At 41.2% G+C, this 21681-nt stretch overlaps 1 protein-coding gene across 1 annotated transcript in view; it reads left to right on the top strand.

The window, feature by feature from the left end:
- LOC137433375 (contactin-associated protein-like 5) overlaps nucleotides 1-21681 on the top strand; it is a 229552-nt gene that overhangs the window by 163737 nt on the left and 44134 nt on the right. The window contains exons 6-7 of the mRNA XM_078785231.1: nucleotides 3826-4185; nucleotides 10430-10563. Coding sequence (XP_078641357.1) covers nucleotides 3826-4185; nucleotides 10430-10563 — 494 coding nt within the window. The remainder of the gene's footprint in view (nucleotides 1-3825; nucleotides 4186-10429; nucleotides 10564-21681) is intronic.

The following is a 21681-nucleotide window of genomic DNA, read 5'->3' as shown; positions in this document are numbered from 1 at the left end:
GCTTTACAGTTGGTATCAGGTTCTTGTGGTCAAATGCTGTCTTTGGTTTTTGCCAAACATGTCTTCTGGTACTGTGGCCAAATAGCTCTACCTTTGACTCATCTGTCCAGAGCACATTGTTCCAGAAGTGCTGGTCTTTGCCGAGGTGTTCATTGGCAAACTTTAGTCTTGCCCTGATGTTCTTTCTGGACAGCAAAGGTTTCCTCCTGGCACACCTCCCATGTAGATCAAATTTGTGCAGCCTCTTTCTAATGGTAGACTCGTGCACTTTGACATCAACAGTGGCAAGAGCTACCTGCAGGTCACGTGATGACATTCTGGGGTTCTTAGAGACTTCTTTCAGCATCTTGCGGTCTGCTCTCGGGCTGAACTTGCTGGGGCGGCCTGGCCTGAACAAGTTGGCAATTGTTTGGAATCTTCTCCACTCGTAGATGATCTTCCGGACAGTCGAATGATTGATTTCAAATTGTTTGGAGATCTTTTTAAATCCCTTCCCAGACTCGTAGGCATCTACAACCTTCTTTCTGAAGGCCTCAGAGAGCTCTTTTGATCTAGGCAGGGTGACGCCGCACACTTCAACAACAAAGAGCAAACCAAACTAAATGTCTGAGGTTTAAATAAGACATGTTCCTCCAAAATCCTCTCTAACGATGTTCTAATCATTTGCACCTGAGCTTGTGCACCTGATTCTAATTTTAGGTATTTGAAGTAGTGATAAATGCAGGTGTGTACTTAGTTTTTCCACATGCGAAATTTGCATTTATGTTTATTTAAATTATACAATGGACTACAAAATGTAAATGTTTCATGATATTTGTTATATTATATCACCTTTATCTATCAATATTGTTGAAATGAAGATCTAATAGCTGTATGTTGAAATATGTTGAAAAAGTCAAAACTTTACATGGGGTGTACTTACTTTTTCACGTGACTGTATATAGGATTGATTCGTGCTTGTATGGAGTACTGCTCTCACATCTGGGGAGGTTCTAGTTCCACATACTTCCTGGACAGAATTGAATTAAATGTAATTCGACTTATCAACTCTCCCAATCTGACCTCAAAACTTGACCCGCTCGAATTGCACCGCAAAGTTGGCTCTCTTTCTCTTTTCTACAGATATTACTTCTGTTTCTGCTCCCAATAACCTACTGCTTGTGTACCGCCGCCATTAGTGAGACCACGAATTACTCGATAAGCCACAACATCACATGATAGTTGTGTGGCCATTGGCAACTCAAGGGTGGGCCTTTATGATGTTTGTTACTTCTCCTCCACTGCCAAACTCTGGAACTCTTTACCTTCTTATGTCTTTCCAAACATTTACGACCTTCCTCTTTCCAAAAAACAGATTTTTTTACTTCCTCAAAAACTCTTAGACTGTTCTCTCTTTCTTCACTTTCCTTTCAATGCAGCTCTTTTATTTAAGGCCAGGCCTCGACGCAGACGACTTGGTGCTTGATGATCGACGTAGGAATAAAAAAACTTTTCCTTCGACTTATAAAAAAACACTGCACGCAAGAGAAGTTCTCAAATGAAAAAGTCGATACTTTGTTCCAACTATTTTCATTCCATATTTGACATTCTGCTGTTTATACATTTTATCTTCATTTCTTCCTTTTTCTGCTGTCCATTACCTATGGTTTCTCTGCATGTGTATGTTCCAAGCAAGCCTAAACGAGTGCTGAGTGACGGATGTGTCGTCATTACCTCCGTTACCAAAGGTGGGCGGAGGTTCCGTCTGTCTGTTTGAGAATAGGATATCTCAAAAACCTATGGACGGATTTGGGTGATAGTTGTGTGACAAGGACGAAATGAAGATCCGGATCCGTATCAGGATCCGAGAATTTTCTTTCGTGAATCTTCACGATTGATCGAGTGATAGGGTTGAAGCGATATACAGCACAGTATCTCAAAAAGTTGTGGATGGATTCGGACAAAACTTGGTGGACATGTTGGGTGTGTGTCTCGGAAGAATTTATTTGCTTTTGGTGAAGATCCAGATCCAGCCTATGAATGCGATACAACACGTAAGATATTCAGACTGGGGGAGGTATGCGCTCTTCCGAGTACCGTTCTAGTTACCTCCACCACCAAAGGTGGACGGAGGTTATGTTTTCACCCCTGTCTGTTTGTCCGTTTGTTACTTGCCGGAAAAGATTCCGGCAAGTGTGCTGGTTGGTTGGTTTGTCTGTCTGTCTGTTTGTCTCTTTGTGCGCAGTACCACGTCTACATCGTTGCACATAGAATCGCCAAACTTTACACACATATTTGTCTTGCCCTGGAATAGACTGTGCCCAATTTTTAACTCTCTAGGCCCAAGGCCTCCATTATGACGTCATAATTCGACAAGTACAAAAATTCATCCAATTAAGTTGCAATTTCTTGAGTGCCATGTCGACATAAACTGGTGGAGAAAAAAAAAAAAATTACGTCATCGGTCATGTGGTTCGGCCGCCATCTTCGAAAAACGGAAACATTTTGCACCTCTATATATCCAAAAGTGCTGAATAGAAAAAATTGAGACATGGCTCAATGTAAAGAACTCTCCATAGGGAATAAAATATGTTAATGATGATGTCATAGGTGCCTCCATTATGACGTCATAATTCGAAAAGTACAAAACATCCGATCAAGATGAAATTTCTTGAGCATAATCTAGGAATAAATTAGTTTAGAAAACAAATAATGATGACGTCATCGGTCACGTGGTTCGGCCGCCATATTTGTTTTAACACAAAAGCCTTAAAAACCTACCCAAAATACATCCTGGCGAGGGTTTGCAATCTTTGATTGCTCTTTTTCTTGTTATCCTTATTGTCAAGGTCACCCAAAACGTGAAATCAGGGGGGGTCGAGTTTTCATTTAAAATGTATTGCAAACCACTATAACTCTAAAAGTACAAGAGATATGCATACACTTACTGTTACTGACATATAGGAAGTCACATACGACATTTCATTTGGCACCATGACCTTTGACCTTGAGTGACCTTGAAAGGTGAAACTCAAGGTCAAAAATTGTTTTTTTACTCATAACTCTGTCAAACATTATCCGATTCCCTTCTAACCAACACCAAAATGTTCATTATTCAATTCCCGAAATATAACGTGGCATAAAATGGTCAAAAATGCTTAGTTTTAATTATTTTTTGGAATCAAAGGCCAGCGGGCCAAGCTTTTCATTGAAAATATATTTCAAACCACTATAACTCTGAAAGGACAAGAGATATGCATACACTTACTCAGTTACCTTACATTGCTTAGCGTATATACATTATACATGTATGGATTTCCCACCATTTTGATCCAAAATGGCCGATTTTTTAAAAAAGTACATTCCGGCAAGTCTGACCGATTTCTAGTGTGTCTGTTTGTTTGTTGGTAAACAAAATATCTCAAAAAGTTGTGGACGGGTTCGGACGTAATTTGGCAGAGATGTTAGCGTATGTGACAAGGACGAAATGATTAGATTTTGGTGAAGATCCCGATTCGGATCCGGCTACTGGAACCTTTTAAGTGAATTTTCACCATTTGGAAACAGGGTCAAAAACGATACATAGCAGGATATCTCAAAAAGTTATGGACAGATTTGGACGAAACTTGGTGGACCGGTTGTGTGTGTGACGAGGAAGAATCGATTCGATTTTGGTGAAGATCTGAATGTGGATTCGGACATGTGAATTATTTAATTTTTAAATTGATTCTTCACCATTGAGTGATATGGCCAACCAGTTGGGGGTATGCTCTCCACTGAGTGCTGTTCTTGTTCCTCATGTAATTGTCATGCTGTTGGATTGTTGGAACAATTGACTCTCCCCAGAGGTTGGTGCACTGTTCGAGTCTGGAGTTTGGCTGGAATACAACGTGACAGCCGGTTATGACGGAGATGCACCGGACGTTGCCATGACGACAATCAATCACGTTATGCGTCTCCGCGACAGCGGCGAGTCCCCGTTGACGAATGGCGCGGGACGCTCCGGTCGGGGATCCGGCGGAGACGGACCGCAAAGTCACCCTTCCCCCCTGGACGAGGTCTTGCTCGCAACGCGGACGGGGACGAGATCAGTAACTGAAGTGGAGGAAGTGCGCCTCGTGTTTCGGACCCAGCACTCCCCGGCTCTTCTCCTCCTGGTCGGCGGCTCGAACCACAGTCTCCTGGCACTGACGCTGCAGTCTAATGGTGAGAAATGAGGAATATTGCAGTTTAAAGTTGTTTCTATATCATATCTTCAGCATATTTTCAATTATAAGCTGTGTTAATATCGTTTGTGGCTTAGCGGTTAGGGTGCTGGCTTGGGATCCTAGGATGCTGATGGTGTTGGCTTAGCGGTTAGGGTGCTGGCTTAGGATCCTGGGTTCGAATCCCGGTCGATCGCTGAATTAACACCAGAAAGGTTGACTCAGCCTGTCATCCTTCTGAGGTCGGCAAATTGAGTACCAGTTCACTGGTAATTCTCTGTGTGTCGCAAGAGGCGACTAACAGGGATGGCGGCAGGAAGGGCATCCGGTCGTAAAACATTGCTTCAAAAAGGGGACCACGGTGCCCGAAAAAGGTCCAACCCCTGCTCTGCGGGGGGAAATGGCCTCTAAAGGTGGTTGTTGTTGTTTGTTAATATCGTTTAAATTTCTGTGAATGAATGAATGAATGATCGTTTTAAGGCCATTTTCCCCGCTAGAACGGGGGTTAGCCTTGCGGGGCCCATGACAATCATGGTTGTGAGATAATCTTATTTAATTGTACCGACATTGGCCCACCTTTGTTGGGTAATTAGAAATGGTGATGTTTCCACAAAGTGATACTTTCTTCTGGAACACACTTTACACTTCGAAAAATAATATTGTGATGCACTGCAACCATATTTGGCCTTGCTGGACCATGCTGATGTTTTTGTGATGTAAAACACCAATTGATCGATTTTGAAGTTTTCGTGAAAAATTTATATATACATGTCCATAAAAGCTCTGTGTATTTATTTCTCTGTTACGGAGGAAGTGACCTCACGTTCATGGAAGCGATGTTGCTGACAGGGATCACCACAAGGGAGCCCCAAATATCCCTTAAAACCCTGAAATCACATCCCCAAATATCAAAATCCCTGAAAGGGAGCCCCAAATATTCCTACAGCTCGCACAAGATCTGCCTGCAACCCTCTTATGGTTAAACTGCCAAAAAGAAGACTCTCTGCTCACCTTCACTCCTTCATTCCTCTTTTCTCCCACCTCTGGAACAAACTCCCTCACTCTCTTCAATCCCACTCCACCCTCCAGGTCTTTAAAACAGCTGTTCACCACCATCTCTTATCTTCCCCCATCCAAAACCTTGATCTTTTCTACCCCTGTTAATTCACCCCAGATTCACCTTTTTGAAATACCAACTTCTTTCCTTCGCATGTCTCCTTCCCCCAAGCCCTCTCCCTCCCACAGATCTCCCGATGTCCCTGTTCTCTGCTGTTGTACTTGTGTGCTTCCCTCTCTCTCTCCCCATCTTGTCTCCCGCTCACAAAACATACAATAAAGGGAGCGGGATCTGGGCTTCATGGCAGAGTTGCCAGACGGAAGCCAAACAGTTCAATCTTGGTTTCATCAGCCCACAGACAGAATCTTGTTTCTCACAGTCTGAGAGTCCTTCAGGTGCTTTTTTGCAAACTCCAAGCGGGCTGTCATGTGTCTTTCACTGAGGAGAGGCTTCCGTCTGGCCACTCCGACAGAAAGCCCTGATCGGTGGAGTGTTGCAGTGATGGTTGTCCTTCTGGAAGTTTCTCCCATCTCCACACAGGATCTCCGGACCTCAGCCAGAGTGACCATCGGGTTCTTGGTCACCTCTCTTACCAAGGCCCTTCTACCCCGATTGCTCAGTTTGGCCGGGCGACCAGCTCAAGGAAGAGTCCTGGTTGTTCCAAACTTCTTCCATTTAAGAATTATGGAGGCCACTGTGCTCTTGGGAACCTTCAATGCAGCAGAATTTTTTTGTAGTCTTCCCCAGATCTGTGCCTCGACACAATCCTGTCTCAGCTCTGCAGGCAGTTCCTTCGACCCCATGGCTTGGTTTTTGCTCTGATATGCATTGTCAGCTGTGAGACCTTATATAGACAGGTGTGTGCCTTTCAAAATCATGTCCAATCAATTGAATTTACCAAAGGTGGACTCCAATCAAGGTGTAGAAACATCTCAAAGATGATCAAGAGAAATGGGAGGCACCTGAGCTAAATTTCAAGTGTCATAGCAAAGGGTATGAATACTTATGTGAATGTGATATTTCAGTTTTTTCTTTTTAATAAATTTGCAAAACTTTCTAAAATCCTGTTTTCTCTTTGTCATTATGGGGTATTGCGTGTAGATTGATGAGGGAAAAAATGAATTTAAACGATTTCAGCATAAGGCTGCAACATAACAAAATGTGAAAAAAGTGAAGGGGTCTGAATACTTTCTGAATGCACTGTATTTGTCCTTGTCAGACACCCAATCTGTCCACCAAGTTTTGTCCAAATCCGTCTGCAACTTTTTGAGATATCTTGTTCACAAACGGACAGACAGAGAGACAAACAAACAGACAGACAGACAGACAGTGGTGAAAACATAACCTCCATCCGGTGGCAGAGGTAAAATTCTTCTCCCAAACCACCAAATTGATTGACTCGAAACTTTAAGTGTGTCATTGATGATCATGGCATGGCGATTAAAAGATGATCACCAAAACATCATTGGTCACTTGGTGTGGCAGCCATATTGCATTGAAGGATAATTAAATATTATAAATATTTAAAGAAAATATTCAATAATTATATCTCTGAAACCACTTACGCTATCGATGTGAAATTTTACAAATATCATCTAACAGCACTGTTGCATATAGTTTGAAAATGATGATGTCGTAGGTCATGTGGTTTGGCAGCCATCTTGAATAGAAAAACGAACCTTATCCGATCAACACGAAACTTCACAAACGTGATCCACTACCCATACATATGCAGAGTGTACATTTTTTAAGGTCATTTGTTTTGTGGCGTGGCAGCCATATTAGCTTGAAAGCCGATATTTAAAAAATCCCTTCTCTGAAACCGCTTCACCGATCGATGTGAAACCTGTCATGGCTGGTGAAAATGTGATGCTTGAAAACAGCTGGAGGGATTTAAATCAAACTTGTTTATTTGTAGGACTGTGCACGAGGGCATCTACCCGTTGTGGGACTATGCGGAGGCATATTGGCGACACAGTCTTATTGTCCTAGTTCATAACTGTTTTTTAAAGTATAAGAACGGACCATTATTTTATTGATTACTTTGTCGAGAATTGTGTCCATCGGTTGACAACACGATATGGTTGAGTGCTATAGCACTAGCGACTAAGGTTGGCATACGGTCCAACCGCGGAATATCTTTTTTATTATGTGAAGTCCTTCACATATACCGCTGAGTTAAGGTGCACTCAGAGCTCAGAGCAATCTCCTCACACTGGTGATTGTTTATGAATCCACTGTGCCACAGATCTCCCTCCCACAGATCTCCCGATGTCCCTGTTCTCTGCTGTTGTTAACCCTGCTTCCCAAATTTAGAATTCACCCCACTCTAATGAATTCTGGTAAACTTTCTTTAGGTTTATATGTATATGTTCTGTATATATATATATATATATATATGTTCTGGAAAATCATGGAATATACCAGGCCTGCGTTAAAGCAATCCGACCCTCCTTCGGAGCTTGGCAGTTAAGGAAGTGGCACAATTTCTTGCCTACAGAATACCCATTCCAACCGAACTGGAAAGCCTATTATCATGTTCTTATTCCGAAGGTAACTGCCGACTTATCTTGGAGGTGGGCACCTTGGGTATTACCCACCAACAAGCTCTTGTATACTCTTTCTCCTGAAATATCTGACCAATGTCCCTCCTGTGGAGTTGTCGAGACCTTGTCGCATGCGTATGTTGAATGTGTACGCGTGATTCCTTCATTTGGTTTGCTTCATGAAATGTGCACCAAGCTTTCTTTAAACTTTACTTTAAAAGTTTTTCTTTTTGGCTCTGTCTCCAACACACCCAATAGAAGTGTTTTTAGCCAACTTTCTCATTGCCACAGCAAAGAAGTCAATACGTATATCGAACAAGGAGAATGGAAACTGAAAATCCTTTAAGATGTGCAGATAATCTTCCGGCCTTGTTTCAGGGACCTGTATTCGACCGTATTAAAATGGAATTTTTTTCTATACACCTGTAGATATTAAAAACGCTGATTTCTTTTTTTTCAAATTATATGGGCGTTAAATAATGCACCTTGCACTGTTCAAAATGGTGCTTTGATTTCAGATTGATTGCTTTTTGAACACAAGATATAACTTTGGTGTTTTAAATGTGTAACCTTTGTCTGTTTCACCAGTTTTTACTTTTTTCTGCTGTTTTGTAATAGAAGATAAACTCGAACGCCACACTTCACCGTCGCGATGTCGACCGATATGCCTCCACCCACATTATTACATAGTTATACAAATTTGTACCAAGTTTGATTTCAATCCATTCAGCTGGTGTCAAGTATCACATTTTTACCTGGCATAACCTCTTAACCTTTGACCTCTTGATACCATAATCCAATCTTTTCATCTTTGCATCATATATGCAAATCCTATACCAAATTTCATCATAATGTTCACACTTTCATCATACCTATACTATATACCAAAACATATACATATCTATACATCATACATACCTATACATGTACATACCTATACATACTATACATATTTCATCATACCTATACATCATACATACCTATACATATACATACCTATACATACTATACATATTTCATCATACCTATACATCATACATACCTATACATATACATACCTATACATATACATACCTATACATATACATACCTATACATACTATACATATTTCATCATACCTATACATCATACATACCTATACATATACATACCTATACATATACATACCTATACATATACATACCTATACATACTATACATATTTCATCATACCTATACATCATACATACCTATACATATACATACCTATACATACTATACATATTTCATCATACCTATACATCATACATACCTATACATATACATACCTATACATACTATACATATTTCATCATACCTATACATCATACATACCTATACATATACATACCTATACATATACATACCTATACATACTATACATATTTCATCATACCTATACATCATACATACCTATACATGTACATACCTATACATACTATACATATTTCATCATACCTATACATCATACATACCTATACATATACATACCTATACATACTATACATATTTCATCATACCTATACATCATACATACCTATACATATACATACCTATACATATACATACCTATACATATACATACCTATACATACTATACATATTTCATCATACCTATACATCATACATACCTATACATATACATACCTATACATATACATACCTAAACATATACATACCTATACATATACATACCTATACATATACATACCTATACATATACATACCTATACATATACATACCTATACATATACATACCTATACATATACATACCTATACATATACATACCTATACATATACATACCTATACATATACATACCTATACATATACATACATATACATACATATACATATACATACCTATACATACCTATACAATTATACATACTATACATATTTCATCATACCATTTCATCATAATGTTCATCATTCCTATACCAAATTTGTTCAAAATCCCATCACTTGTTCACAATGTAATAAATAATCTCCCTTCCTTTTCCATCACTTTTAACAATGGTAGATAAGACTGTCTCAACAGAAATGTTCCAACAAAGACATTTGAATGTAATGACTTACCCTCTAACAACACCAGGAAGAATGAATTGATCCCTATGTTTCCTTGACCACCTCATAATATTCCACTGGTTGTTTTTTTCCCCAAACAATCTTGTTATTTACCCTCGTGATGATTGCAGGATAAAGGATGCTGCAGACAGCTTGTTCAATCTATTCATTATCTTTAGGGGAATCAAATTATTCAAACTGAGTAATAAAAATCAACATGATATGAAAGATTAATAGGTTCATCCAAGACTCCATATAAAATAAATACTATTCATCCAAAGCTTCCCCCCCTCCCCCCCCCCCCCCCCCCCCCCCCCATGTGAGAGGTTAGTATTACAGATATGATGTCACTTGTATCAATCACTTTTAGGTCTCTGATACCTGAAACATGGAAGGCTAATTGTGGAGGAATGCAATGATCTTGTGCTTCAGTGAACATGGATCCAGAGAATATGAGAATCGAATTCACCGATGATTGAAGAAGTGCTTAAGTTTGAGTTTCATGTGTTGTCCAGAAAAGTGGAATTGAAGGCTGTTTTGACCTTGTTTTGCAGGTAGTCTACAGGTGACCTACAAGTTGGGTGGAGGACCCAATGTCGAGAGCGTTTCCCCATTTCCTCAAGCATTGTCAGATGGCATGTCCCATTCACTGCATCTCAATCGACAAGGAACCCGGCTCGTTATTCAAGTGCGTAGTGGGGGGTTTCGGACATGGATAGTTTGCTTGTTATGTATTCTTCAATATCACACTCTGTGTATGTCATCGAACGTGAAAGTCATTCTTGAGAGTATGGAGACACAAGTACATTGGCTTGCTTATGCTGCACAATAATTATCACAATCTTACTATATATAATTCACCAAATGTCTGTCCGTCTGTCTGTCCGTCCGTCTGTTCCCAGGTACCGCAAAAACGGCTGAACCGATCGCAACGAAATTTTGGGTGGGTAATCCTGGGACCCCCTGGAGTAAAATAGGCTATATTGTTTTTCCTAATTTTTTTTCCAATTTTCCAGTTTTCCCAAACACGATGGAATAATATTTACCGATATGAACAGTGATGTGGCTTTTATTGAAACTCTACAAATACTGTTTTGGTTTTGATGATTTGCATGTGATATGATTTAACGGATGTTTATATAAATCGTTTAAAATTTCAAAAAGCCTTCAATTTCTGATATTTTGCCTTTTCATTTGGGCCTCCCAATTGAAGCCCCGCCCACAGGGCGGGTACCGTTGCTAGTCTTAGAAATACCAACTTCAAGGCAAATGGAAGACTTGATGATAAACTATGAAAATTTAACTCATGGGAGAAGAAAAAACTGCACAATAATTTAATATCAAAGATCAAGTAGGCTGGAGATGATTAAACAGACCAGACAAGTAGATCATATAATTCAAATCATATATATATATACATATATATATATATATATATATATATATATATATATATATATATATATATATATATATATATATAAATAAATAAATAACAAAAAGGGAGTGTTGTGAGGGATGGGGGGGGGGGGGGGGGGAGGAATAAGACCACCTACCTGCCTGTGGTGATACAGAAGCAAATAGATACATCAGTAACACTTATAGTTGTGGATTCTAAATCATCATCATCATTCTTTTATTGTCTACCAATGTCAAAGCAGTCCTTTTGATCTTCTGGATCTTAGACATTATGGATGGTGCTGAATCAAATTGGTAGTGTAGTTTAGAGAACTCATCGGTGATTATCATTATGTATCATTATTGTCATTATGTATCATTATTGTCATTATGTATCATTTATCTATCATTATGTATCATTATGTATCATTAGCATTTCAACAGTATGTAATTAATAGACATACGGTTTGTGCGGCCAAGCAAACAGGCAAACGGACCCAAATGTAATACCCTCCCATCTGGCGAGGGTAATTATAAATAAATAAATCAATAATAATTGATGTTGAAACAAAACTAGCTCTTTCATGCTCTATTTCATTCAGGTGTTTCCGCAAAAAGGTAAATTTTTCATTCTCGAACCACTGTGTGTGCAAACATTGCAGATGCTAAATCCGTTCGCACATTCCATTTTCTAGCTCCCAGTCCTCTTCTTCCACTGTCTTTGTGCTGGCATCATTCAGGTTTCTCACCTTGGCTCACAAGACAACCTTTCTTGGGTTCAATCAATTTACTCCCTTGATTTGCAATCGCACACTCAAACATTTTGCTGCAGGATCTCAAAACATTATTATAGTGAAAAGTGTAACACGCTCTTGCATTAATCATAAAAGTTCAACTTTGACAATGAGGTAAGGACAACATTCCATATTAACTTCAGGTAAGCTTGTATATGTACGTGGTCGAAGCTTGTGAGAGAGCTGGAACAATGATCATACTGGACTCAACAAAAAGGGATGGCCAGTAGAGGGAGAGGACAGGTGTTGAACAGGTATGTAACACATAATGTAGTGTTTCTCTTTCACTACACAAAGTGCAGTTACCATCCTCGTTTACTTTCAACAGAGAAATGTTTTCTGGTGTTTGCAATAAAACCCAAAATCAATCTGCACAGCCTCCATCTTCTAAATATCCTCCCAAGACAACTTTATCCAATGCAGGTGGTCCCAGCACATCCGAGTGCAATGTTGCATCTATTATGTTGCTTGGGTCATTGTGATTTCAAATATTTAGAGACTCAGTCTCGTCGACCCACATCGCACGACAAGGACGTGACCGGTTTACCTTCATGCGTCATTCATTATTAGTCCCCTACAGGTTTCACCGGAAGGGAAAATGGGTTTGCACTTCTTTTGTTCGTCTTTCTGTCTGTCTGTCCCACCTGTGATTTTTTTCAGACTTTTTCCCAATACCCTTTAACAAATTCAACTTCAACTTGGTACATGGCTTTATTATGATAAGTTGCAGAACAACTTCGAGTTTCAGGGCATTTTGTCAAATTTCCATGGAGTAATGCCCTTTTTGGACTTGGAAAATATCACATTGGTAGGGGACATCTATTGCAAAGCAATTCTCCCTCTTGTTTTTGGATGATGCAATTCTCGCACAAACTTTATGAACAATTTCTTATATAATCTCAAAGGACACAAAAAAAAGAGACTCATGCAGAGCATGATACTTGCAAAATCCATCCCTCCCCAAAATAAAAAGTTGCCATGGATATTGGATACATCAAATTGTCCATTTCGTTAAGATTAAAATTGACGATCATAATCAAAGCTCAGTTCAATTTGATTAAAATTGATGATTTTGCAGATGAAAATTGATATTAGAAGCTTGACCTTGAGTTGACCTTTTGACCTCAAAAAATTGTGGTCTCCCAATTCGCTGATGCACTAGGAAATTGCTGTTTCATTTTCAAGTTAATAGGATGAAAATGGACAATTTTTCAGACAAACATTGATGATTTTAGAAGCTTGACCTTGAGTTGACCTTTGACCATTTGACCTTAAAATATTTGGCTTCCCAATTCAGTGATGTACTATGCAATTGCTGTTTAATTTTCAAGTCAATCGGATGAAAATTGACATTTTTCAGATGAAAATTGATGATTTTAGAGGTTTGACCTTGAGTTAATCTTTGGCCTTTTGACCTTAGAAATAGTTGGTTCCCCATTTCAGTGATGAACCATGCAACATCTGTTTAATTTGCATGTTAAACGGATGAAAAGTGACGATTTTTCAGATGAAAATTGATGATTTTAGAATTGACTTTTGAGCTTTTGACCTCAAAAATAGTTGGTTTCCCAATTTAGTGACGCAATATGCAAATTATGTTCAATTTTCAAATCAATCGGATGAAAAATGGCAATTTTAGAAATTGGACCTCCAGATGACCTTTGACCTCAAAATCAATTGGCTTCTTCATTATGACCAACTCTAACATCTGGTGAAGTTTCGTGAATATCAGTTTAAAATTGTGACCGGCAGGCGATTGACAGACAAACAGACAGACAGAATAACGCACAAGACCGACCAATAAATTTGAAAAATGTTCCATTTTGCAAGTAATCATCTCAGTCTCAGATTTTATGACAAATTTTCTTATCCAATGTCACTTGCATATGGTGTCCAAGAGTCACCGTGCTCTCGGACAATGATGTGACACAAAGAAGCGCAACACTTAACGCACACTATTTCCCTTAATCTCCCAAATCCACTGTTTATAACTGCAACTCTGTGTATGTTTCTCTCGTCTCTGTGACACTTCGTGTCGAGTGTCCTTCTCACTTTTGTGCAACGCTGCCATCTTTAATATAATCCATTGAGAGTGATTCCACTTTGCAAATTGCCATTTTGTACGCACTCCGATGTACAAGATTATCACTGCATTCATTTAATTCCTGGGAGTTTTGTTTTCACTTCAAGGAAATAATTTAAACATTATTTAAAAGAAAATAATAAACATATTCATCATCCTCCATCTCCCAGTTGATTTTGTAATGATCTTGTCTTTGAACATCTAATCTGATGTACTTTAATTATCACGGTGTCTTTATACATTCTGGATGGTTTTGCTAATTAACAGTTTAACAAGCGTTACGCCTAGGTCCCCCGTCGTTGAAGTGATGTGAGTTGACAAAGTGGAAGACGCAAGGCGGCCATCTTGGATTTTGACGTGGCGACCCAATTTTCAATAGCGTTCCTCCTTATGCCTAGATACACCCACACACCAGATTAGAAGTTAGTAGTTCGTTTATTTTTCAAGATATTCAGCTCACAAGGTTCAGACATATATATGGTGGCGGCCATCTTGGATTTTGATGTGGCGACCCAATTTTCAATAGCGTTCTTCCTTATGCCTAGATACACCCACACACCAGATTAGAAGTTAGTAGTTCGTTTATTTTTCAAGATATTCAGCTCACAAGGTTCAGACATATATATGGTGGCGGCCATCTTGGATTTTGATGTGGCGACCCAATTTTCAATAGCGTTCTTCCTTATGCCTACAAAAAAAAAATGCCTACATACACCCACACACCAGATTAGACGTTGGTAATTCGCTTATTTTTCAAGATATTCCGCTCACAAGGTTCAGACATACATGGAGGTGGCCATCTTGGATTTTGACGTGGCGACCCAATTTTCAATAGCGTTCCTCCTTATGCCTAGATACACCCACACACCAGATTAGACGTTGGTTATTCGCTTATTTTTCAAGATATTCTGCTCACAAGGTTCAGATATACATGGCGACGTTCATCTTGGATTTTGACGTGGCGACCCAATTTTCAATAGGGTTCTTCCTTATGCCTAGATACACCCACACACCAGATTAGAAGTTGGTACTTCGCTTATTTTACAAGATATTCCGCTCACAAGGTTCAGACATACATGGCGTCAGACATACATGGCGGCGGCCATCTTGGATTTTGACGTGGCGACCTAATTTTCAATAGGGTTCTTCCATATGCCTAGTTGCACCCACACACCAAATTAGAATTCGGTCCTTCGCTTACGCACGCACGCACACACGTCCGTACGTCCGCACCCACGGACGCACGCACGCGCACACGGACGGAGGGGAAAACCACAGTCCCCCTTTCGCTCCGCGGTGCGACGTGGGACAATAAACCTGGACGAATGCAGTTAATAATCTTAAAAGTTGATTGTCTACATTCAGGAGCCTTTCATTAACAGGTTGTTTGAAACTCCCCTGCCGATGCAATTACAAATCTCAGTTTTCATCTTGTATTGCAGCCATATGTTAAAATTTAAGATTAAGTTCAACTAAACACATAATCGCATTGTTTTATGTTGTTTAATACCAAGTATTGCATGTCAAATCATTCAATCAAATCAAGTTTATTGTCACATGTGTAAAACATACAATGAAATTTGTTTGAATCCTGGTGCCACAAAAAGAAAGAAATAAACAAAAAAAGTTCTTAACATTGATAACATTTAAAATGCAAGTACAAGTGCAAGTACAAGTAAATCATTCATTCATTTGCCATTCATCATACATACTGCTATTGGATTAAAACTATTGAGGAAACATTTAGACTGCATCCCAATTGAGCGATAACTCTTTCCAGAAGGAATAAGCTCAAAAATCAGATTTGCCGGGTGATATTGGTCCCGAATTATATCAACAGCTCAGCCAATTTCCCGACTGTTATACAAGGACTGCACATTCAGCAGTCCACACCATTTTGTCAATCCAGCAACGATCGTCTACCGTAGCATTACCATACCAGACAGTGATAGCGAGCATCAAGACACTCTCCACCACTGCCCGATATAAGTTAACCAACAGTGAACGATCAAGGCCAAATCTCTCAAGGAGTCTCCAAACAAAAAAAAAACCTTGCGGCACTTTCTTCACACAATGATCAATATGCACATGGAAGGACAGAATAATGAGGGATAAAGCGTAGGCAAAAACAAGATCCTGCAAGGGATAAAAGAAGGAACAGAAGGTACATATATACATATATATATAGTATACATATATATAAGATTGTTTATGTGTCTTCACACAGGAGGTGGAGCTATGTTAACTAGGTAGGGATTCAAGTTAGTTTTCCCCAGTCTGTGATTGCTCCCTTTGGTTTCCCCTACGTTTTTACAAGTATAACAAGGCCGGCCATAAAAACTCAGGTTCGTTACAACAACAACAACAATTGTCCCCTGCAAGCAGGCATAGCGATCGGCAAATAAACCTGCCACTCCAAACTATCGTACCGACAGGCCACTCCCCGAGCTTCGTCATTGGTCGTGGATACATTGGGTGATTCGACGGAGCTTGGGCGATTGGACGGCGTTACATCACAGCGGTTCGAGCTTGGAGCAGAAAGAAGAAGAATGGCTGTCTCTCTCTCTCTCTCTCTCTCTCTCTCTCTCTCTCTCTCTCTCTCTCTCTCTCTCTCTCTCTCTCACACCCTCTCTCTCTCACCTCTTTCTCTTTCTCTCTCTCTCTCTCTCTCTCTCTCTCTCTCTCTCTCTCTCTCTCTCTCTCTCTCTCTCTCTCTCTCTCTGTCTCTGTCTCTGTCTCTGTCTCTCTCTCTCTCTCTCTCTCTCTCTCTCTCGGCACTTCGGATGGAGTGGGGACCGAAGGACGACCGTCCGCACAAATTACTTCACGTACGTGGCGCTGTGGACAGCGGCGCCGCGCCATTCTTGGCGCATTTCCCATGCGGACGGCTTCGGGCCACTTTGTACTGCCGACTTCATTCAACGATCTTGTTGAGCAAGCTGAGTGCAGGCCAACCAGAGAAAACAATTTATTTTATCTTATCGTTCCCCTTGTGTGTTTTTGTGTCTGTGTGGAGTGTCCCTCAAAGTAGCGAATATTTATTTTACCTCAACCTTTATTTTGCCGTGCTTTATTTCATTAAATTCATTATTGTGGCATTTCATTTGTTGTGTTGTTTATTTGTTCTGTGGGTTCGAGAATAAACCCATGTGGCTTCCGTCCAGGTAAGTGCTTTGGTTCCCTCACTCGCGCGCGATGGACCAACCGCCAGTTTCGGCTACGCGCCTCAGAATTAAGGACCGTTACGGCTATTCGTCACCCTGTGGTTTTAACCGCCGGGCTGACAGGACAGTAGTCACACCCCTTGACTTTTTTCACATTTTCTTGCATTGCAGCCTGAATTTAAAATACATTAAATTGACATTTTTTTTGTCACTGATCTGCACATAATACCCTGTAATGTCAAAATGGAATTTTATTTTTTCGAAATTTTTACAAAATAATACAAAATTAAATACAGAAATATATAACTTACACAAGTTATAACTCCCGGTGTGTACCCCGGTTTAGAATAGGTACACCGTATCCCTACGCATCGTAAGAGGCGACAAAGGGTTGGCATCAGGAAGGGCATCCGTCCATAAAAACATTGCCTCAAATAGGGAACCATGATTGTCATGGGCCCGCAAGGCTAACCCCTGCTCTAGCGGGGAAAATGGCCTTAAAACGATCATTCATTCATTCATTCATTCATATAACTTACACAAGTGTTGAATCAGCCTGTCATCCTTTGGAGGTCAGCAAATTGAGTACCAGTTCACTGGTAATTACCATAAGCAGGTGTGTGTGTGTCGCAAGAGGCGACTAACAGGGTTGGCAGCAGGAAGGGCATCCGGCCATAAAACATTGCTTCAAAAAGGGGACCATGGTGCCCAAAAAGGGCCAACCCCTGCTCTGCGGGGAAAAATGGCCTCTAAAGGTGGTTCTAACTTGCACAAGTATTCAACCCCCTGAGTCAATACTTTGTAGAAGCGCCTTTGTCGGTGATTACAGCTTCGAGTCTTCTTGGGAATGTCTATCAGCTTTGCACATCAGGATTTGGGAGAGTTTCTCCCATTCTTCCTTGCAGATTTGCTCAAGCTCTGTCAAGTTGGATGGGGAGTGTCGGAGAACAGCAATCTTCAAGTCTTCCCACAGATTCTCAATGGGATTCAAGTCTGGGCTTTGGCTGGGCCACTCAAGGACTTTCATGTTCTTGTTCTGAAGCCATTCCAGTGTTGCTTTGGCTGTATGCTTGGGGTCATTGTCCTGTTGGAACGTTAATCTTCCTGATTTGGCCCACTGACAATTTCTCATGCTCCCCCGTCATGTTGAAACAGTATCATGATGATCCACTCTTTGGACGGAATGTCACATGCACCAGAAAAATGTCCGCTCCTTTGGAGTAGAGAATGAAGTTGATCGATGCCTGAAGAATACAGTAGCTCAGTTTCATCCATATTGAAGATGTCTTTCTCGCAAAGTCTGGAAGTTTCAAGTTCAAGTACTCCACAGTAGTACTGTCGACACCCCCACTTTTGCTGGAAATCTCACCAAACACAATGTTGTGTTACCTGCGGATGGACTCGAGCTATCCATTAGAGGGGGGAGGTGAGGAAAGTAACAGTTCCTCCTCTGGCTATGAGAACACTGACAATGACACAATTGGATGGACCATGAACCATGGCTCTGGACCTATTTGGTTAAAAAAAAAACCGAGTGGGAATAAAGGGAAGAGCATCAAGGAGGCGACAACGGACTCCTCGACCTCAAGAATGACGATAGCATCAGAAATTTGAAGGTGGAGGAGTACTCCTGACCAAATCCCTTTGGACCTCCTTTCACTTGTCCACTCCCGGTTCCACCCTTGCTCACCGTGAGGAGGCCCCACTCCCCTCATTAGTCCTCCCCCCCCCACTCCCCACTCCTGTGGTGGCAGAAGTAAAGGGGATAAACATGGGAAGGGGTGCGCTTTGGTGTTTGTTTTTTATTTGTTGGATGGAATATATATTTCTGGCCAGACTTTTGTTTTTGTTTTTTATGGTTATTTACTTGTTTCACTATTGTTTCTGATGTATTGTTATTTATTTGTTTGGATCATGGTTTGGATATTTGGTTTGATCCCTCAGATCGGCAGTCTGCAGCCTCCTCACTCTGCAGACCTGGACAAAATCACAGACTGGTCAAACAAGTGGAACATGTCTTTCAATCTTGACAAATCTCGCACTCTCACTATGTTTCTCCCCGAAAAGACCGTCTGGACAACCCTCCCATCCACTTTTTCAACAAACCTCTCCAAGAAGTTCTGTCATTCAAGCTTTTGGGTCTCACTATCTGCAATGATCTCTCCTGGGAAAACCACATTTCCAAGCTGGCCTCCAAAGCCAGTCGCCGTCTGGGCATCCTCCATCGGGATCTGGGCATCCTCCGTCGTGCGGTCCTTCCTTGGCACACCTGAGCTCCTCACCACATACAAGGCTTTCATCCGCAGCTCAATGGAATACTGCTCTCCCCTCTGGGCTAGTGCTCCTGCCTCACACCTAACTTGTCTTCACGCTGTTGAAACCGAAGCGTTCAGAATCATTGGAATCTCCCGCGATGAAGCTAACTCCAAGGGCCTCTCACTCACTCACCGCAGGCAGGTTGGTGGTCTTTCCGTCTTCTACCGACTCCTCTCCGGCCTTGCTCCCCCAGCTCTCTCTGGGCTCTGTCCCGCAAATATTCCTACAGGTCGCACAAGATCTGCCTGCAACCCTCTTATGGTTAAACTGCCAAAATCAAGACTCTCTGCTCACCTTCACTCTTTCATTCCTCTTTTTTCCCGTCCGTCCCAACATTTTTAGTTATTTTTCAGCAGCTCAATGGCTTTCATCAGCAGCTCAATGGAATACTGTTCTCCCCCTCTGGGCCGGTGCTCCTGCCTCACACCTAGCTCGGCTTCACGCTGTTGAAACCAAACCTTTCAGAATCATTGGAATCTCCCGCGATTAAGCTGATTCTGAGGGCTTTTCACTCACTCACTGCAGGCAGGTTGGTGGTCTTTCTGTCTTCTACCGACTCCTATCCGGCCTTGCTACCCCAGCTGTCTCTGTGCTCTGTCCCCCAAATATTCCTGCATGACGCACAAGATCTGACAGCAACCCTCTTATGGTTAAACTGCCAAAATCAAGACTCTCTGCTCACCTTCACTCTTTCATTCCTCTTTTTTCCCGCCTCTGGAACAAACTCCCTCACTCTCTTCAATCCCTCTCCTCCCTCCAGGTCTTTAAAACAGCTGTTCACCGCCATATCTTATCTTCCCCCATCCAAAACCTTGATCTTTTCTACCCCCATTAATTCACCCCAGATCCACTTTTTTGAAATACCAACTTCTTTCCTGGAAGTCCCAGCAGTGTCCATGTGTTTATTACCTCTCCCACCCCCTCCCCCCTTCCCATGCCTCCTCCCCCCAAGCCCTCTCCCTCCCACAGATCTCCCGATGTCCCTGCTCTCCATCTTGTCTCCCGCTCCCTTTATCATATGTTTTATGTGTCAGTTTGCCTTTTTGTTATCAATCCTAGCTCTTGCACGAGCCTCGATCTTGTATACAAAAAATAAATTAGCCAAAATTAAATTAGCCGAAAGAAACCTAAATTAGGTTTCTCGGTGTTGGTTTTTCATACCTGTGTACAGAATCGTCGTTTTTTTCGTATCGTGTATTCTGAGGCCTAGTGTAGTGCTAGTAGGGTACCGTGTCAGCCCTTGGCTTGAGGGTTTTTTTTGTCTCAGCGGTTCTTCGATCGTGCTGCAAATTACTTTCGGTCTCTGTTTTTCACGGTCTTTTCACCCCATACTTCCTTGTTTTAAAATCTCAAAAAAAAAAAAAAAAATTCTTCCCTGTTCTTATCCGTTTGTTCGTTCTTATTTGTTCGTTCGTTCTTCGACCACGTTGTTCGTGATCACGTGATCATGTTGTTAAAAAATGTTTCATCTGTCCCCTGAAGAACTTTATTTTGTCATATTCTATCACACCTTTTTCTTCTTCTTCGATAAAAGGATGCTTTCGACTTCCTCACCAAATCTATTCATTCCAAAAAAAAATTCCATCTCTTACAGTGCATCTTTCATTCATTCCCTAAACTCTCCAGAACTCCACCCATCCTTCAGCGTCCTCAAATGTATTTTTGACTCGAATGTCTCAAGAAACTCAGTTTGCAATAAATGTTCGTTTCCCATTAATCGTACACTTTTCAAAATCCAATCTCACCCCTTCCCTCCAAATCTTCCCCATCACCCATCTCTTTCAAATGTTCCCCCTTGCCCCTCCCCCACAAATCTTCCCCCTTGCCCCTCCCCCCCAAATCTTCCCCATCACCCATCCCTTTCAAATCTTCCCCCTTGCCCCTCCCCCCCAAATCTTCCCCCTTCCCCCCCCCCCAAATCTTCCCCATCACCCATCCCTTTCAAATCTCCCCCCCTGCCCCTTCCCTCCTAAACTCCCCCCACTCCCCTCCCCTCCGAGCTTCTCCCTCACTCCTCCCCTCCTAGACTCCCCTCTCACCCCTCCTCCTCA

The sequence above is a fragment of the Myxine glutinosa genome, chromosome 10, assembly GCF_964187855.1.
Source record: "Myxine glutinosa chromosome 10, kmMyxGlut1.1, whole genome shotgun sequence".
Classification (NCBI taxonomy): domain Eukaryota; kingdom Metazoa; phylum Chordata; class Myxini; order Myxiniformes; family Myxinidae; genus Myxine; species Myxine glutinosa.
This window is presented reverse-complemented; position numbering and strand designations above follow the sequence as displayed.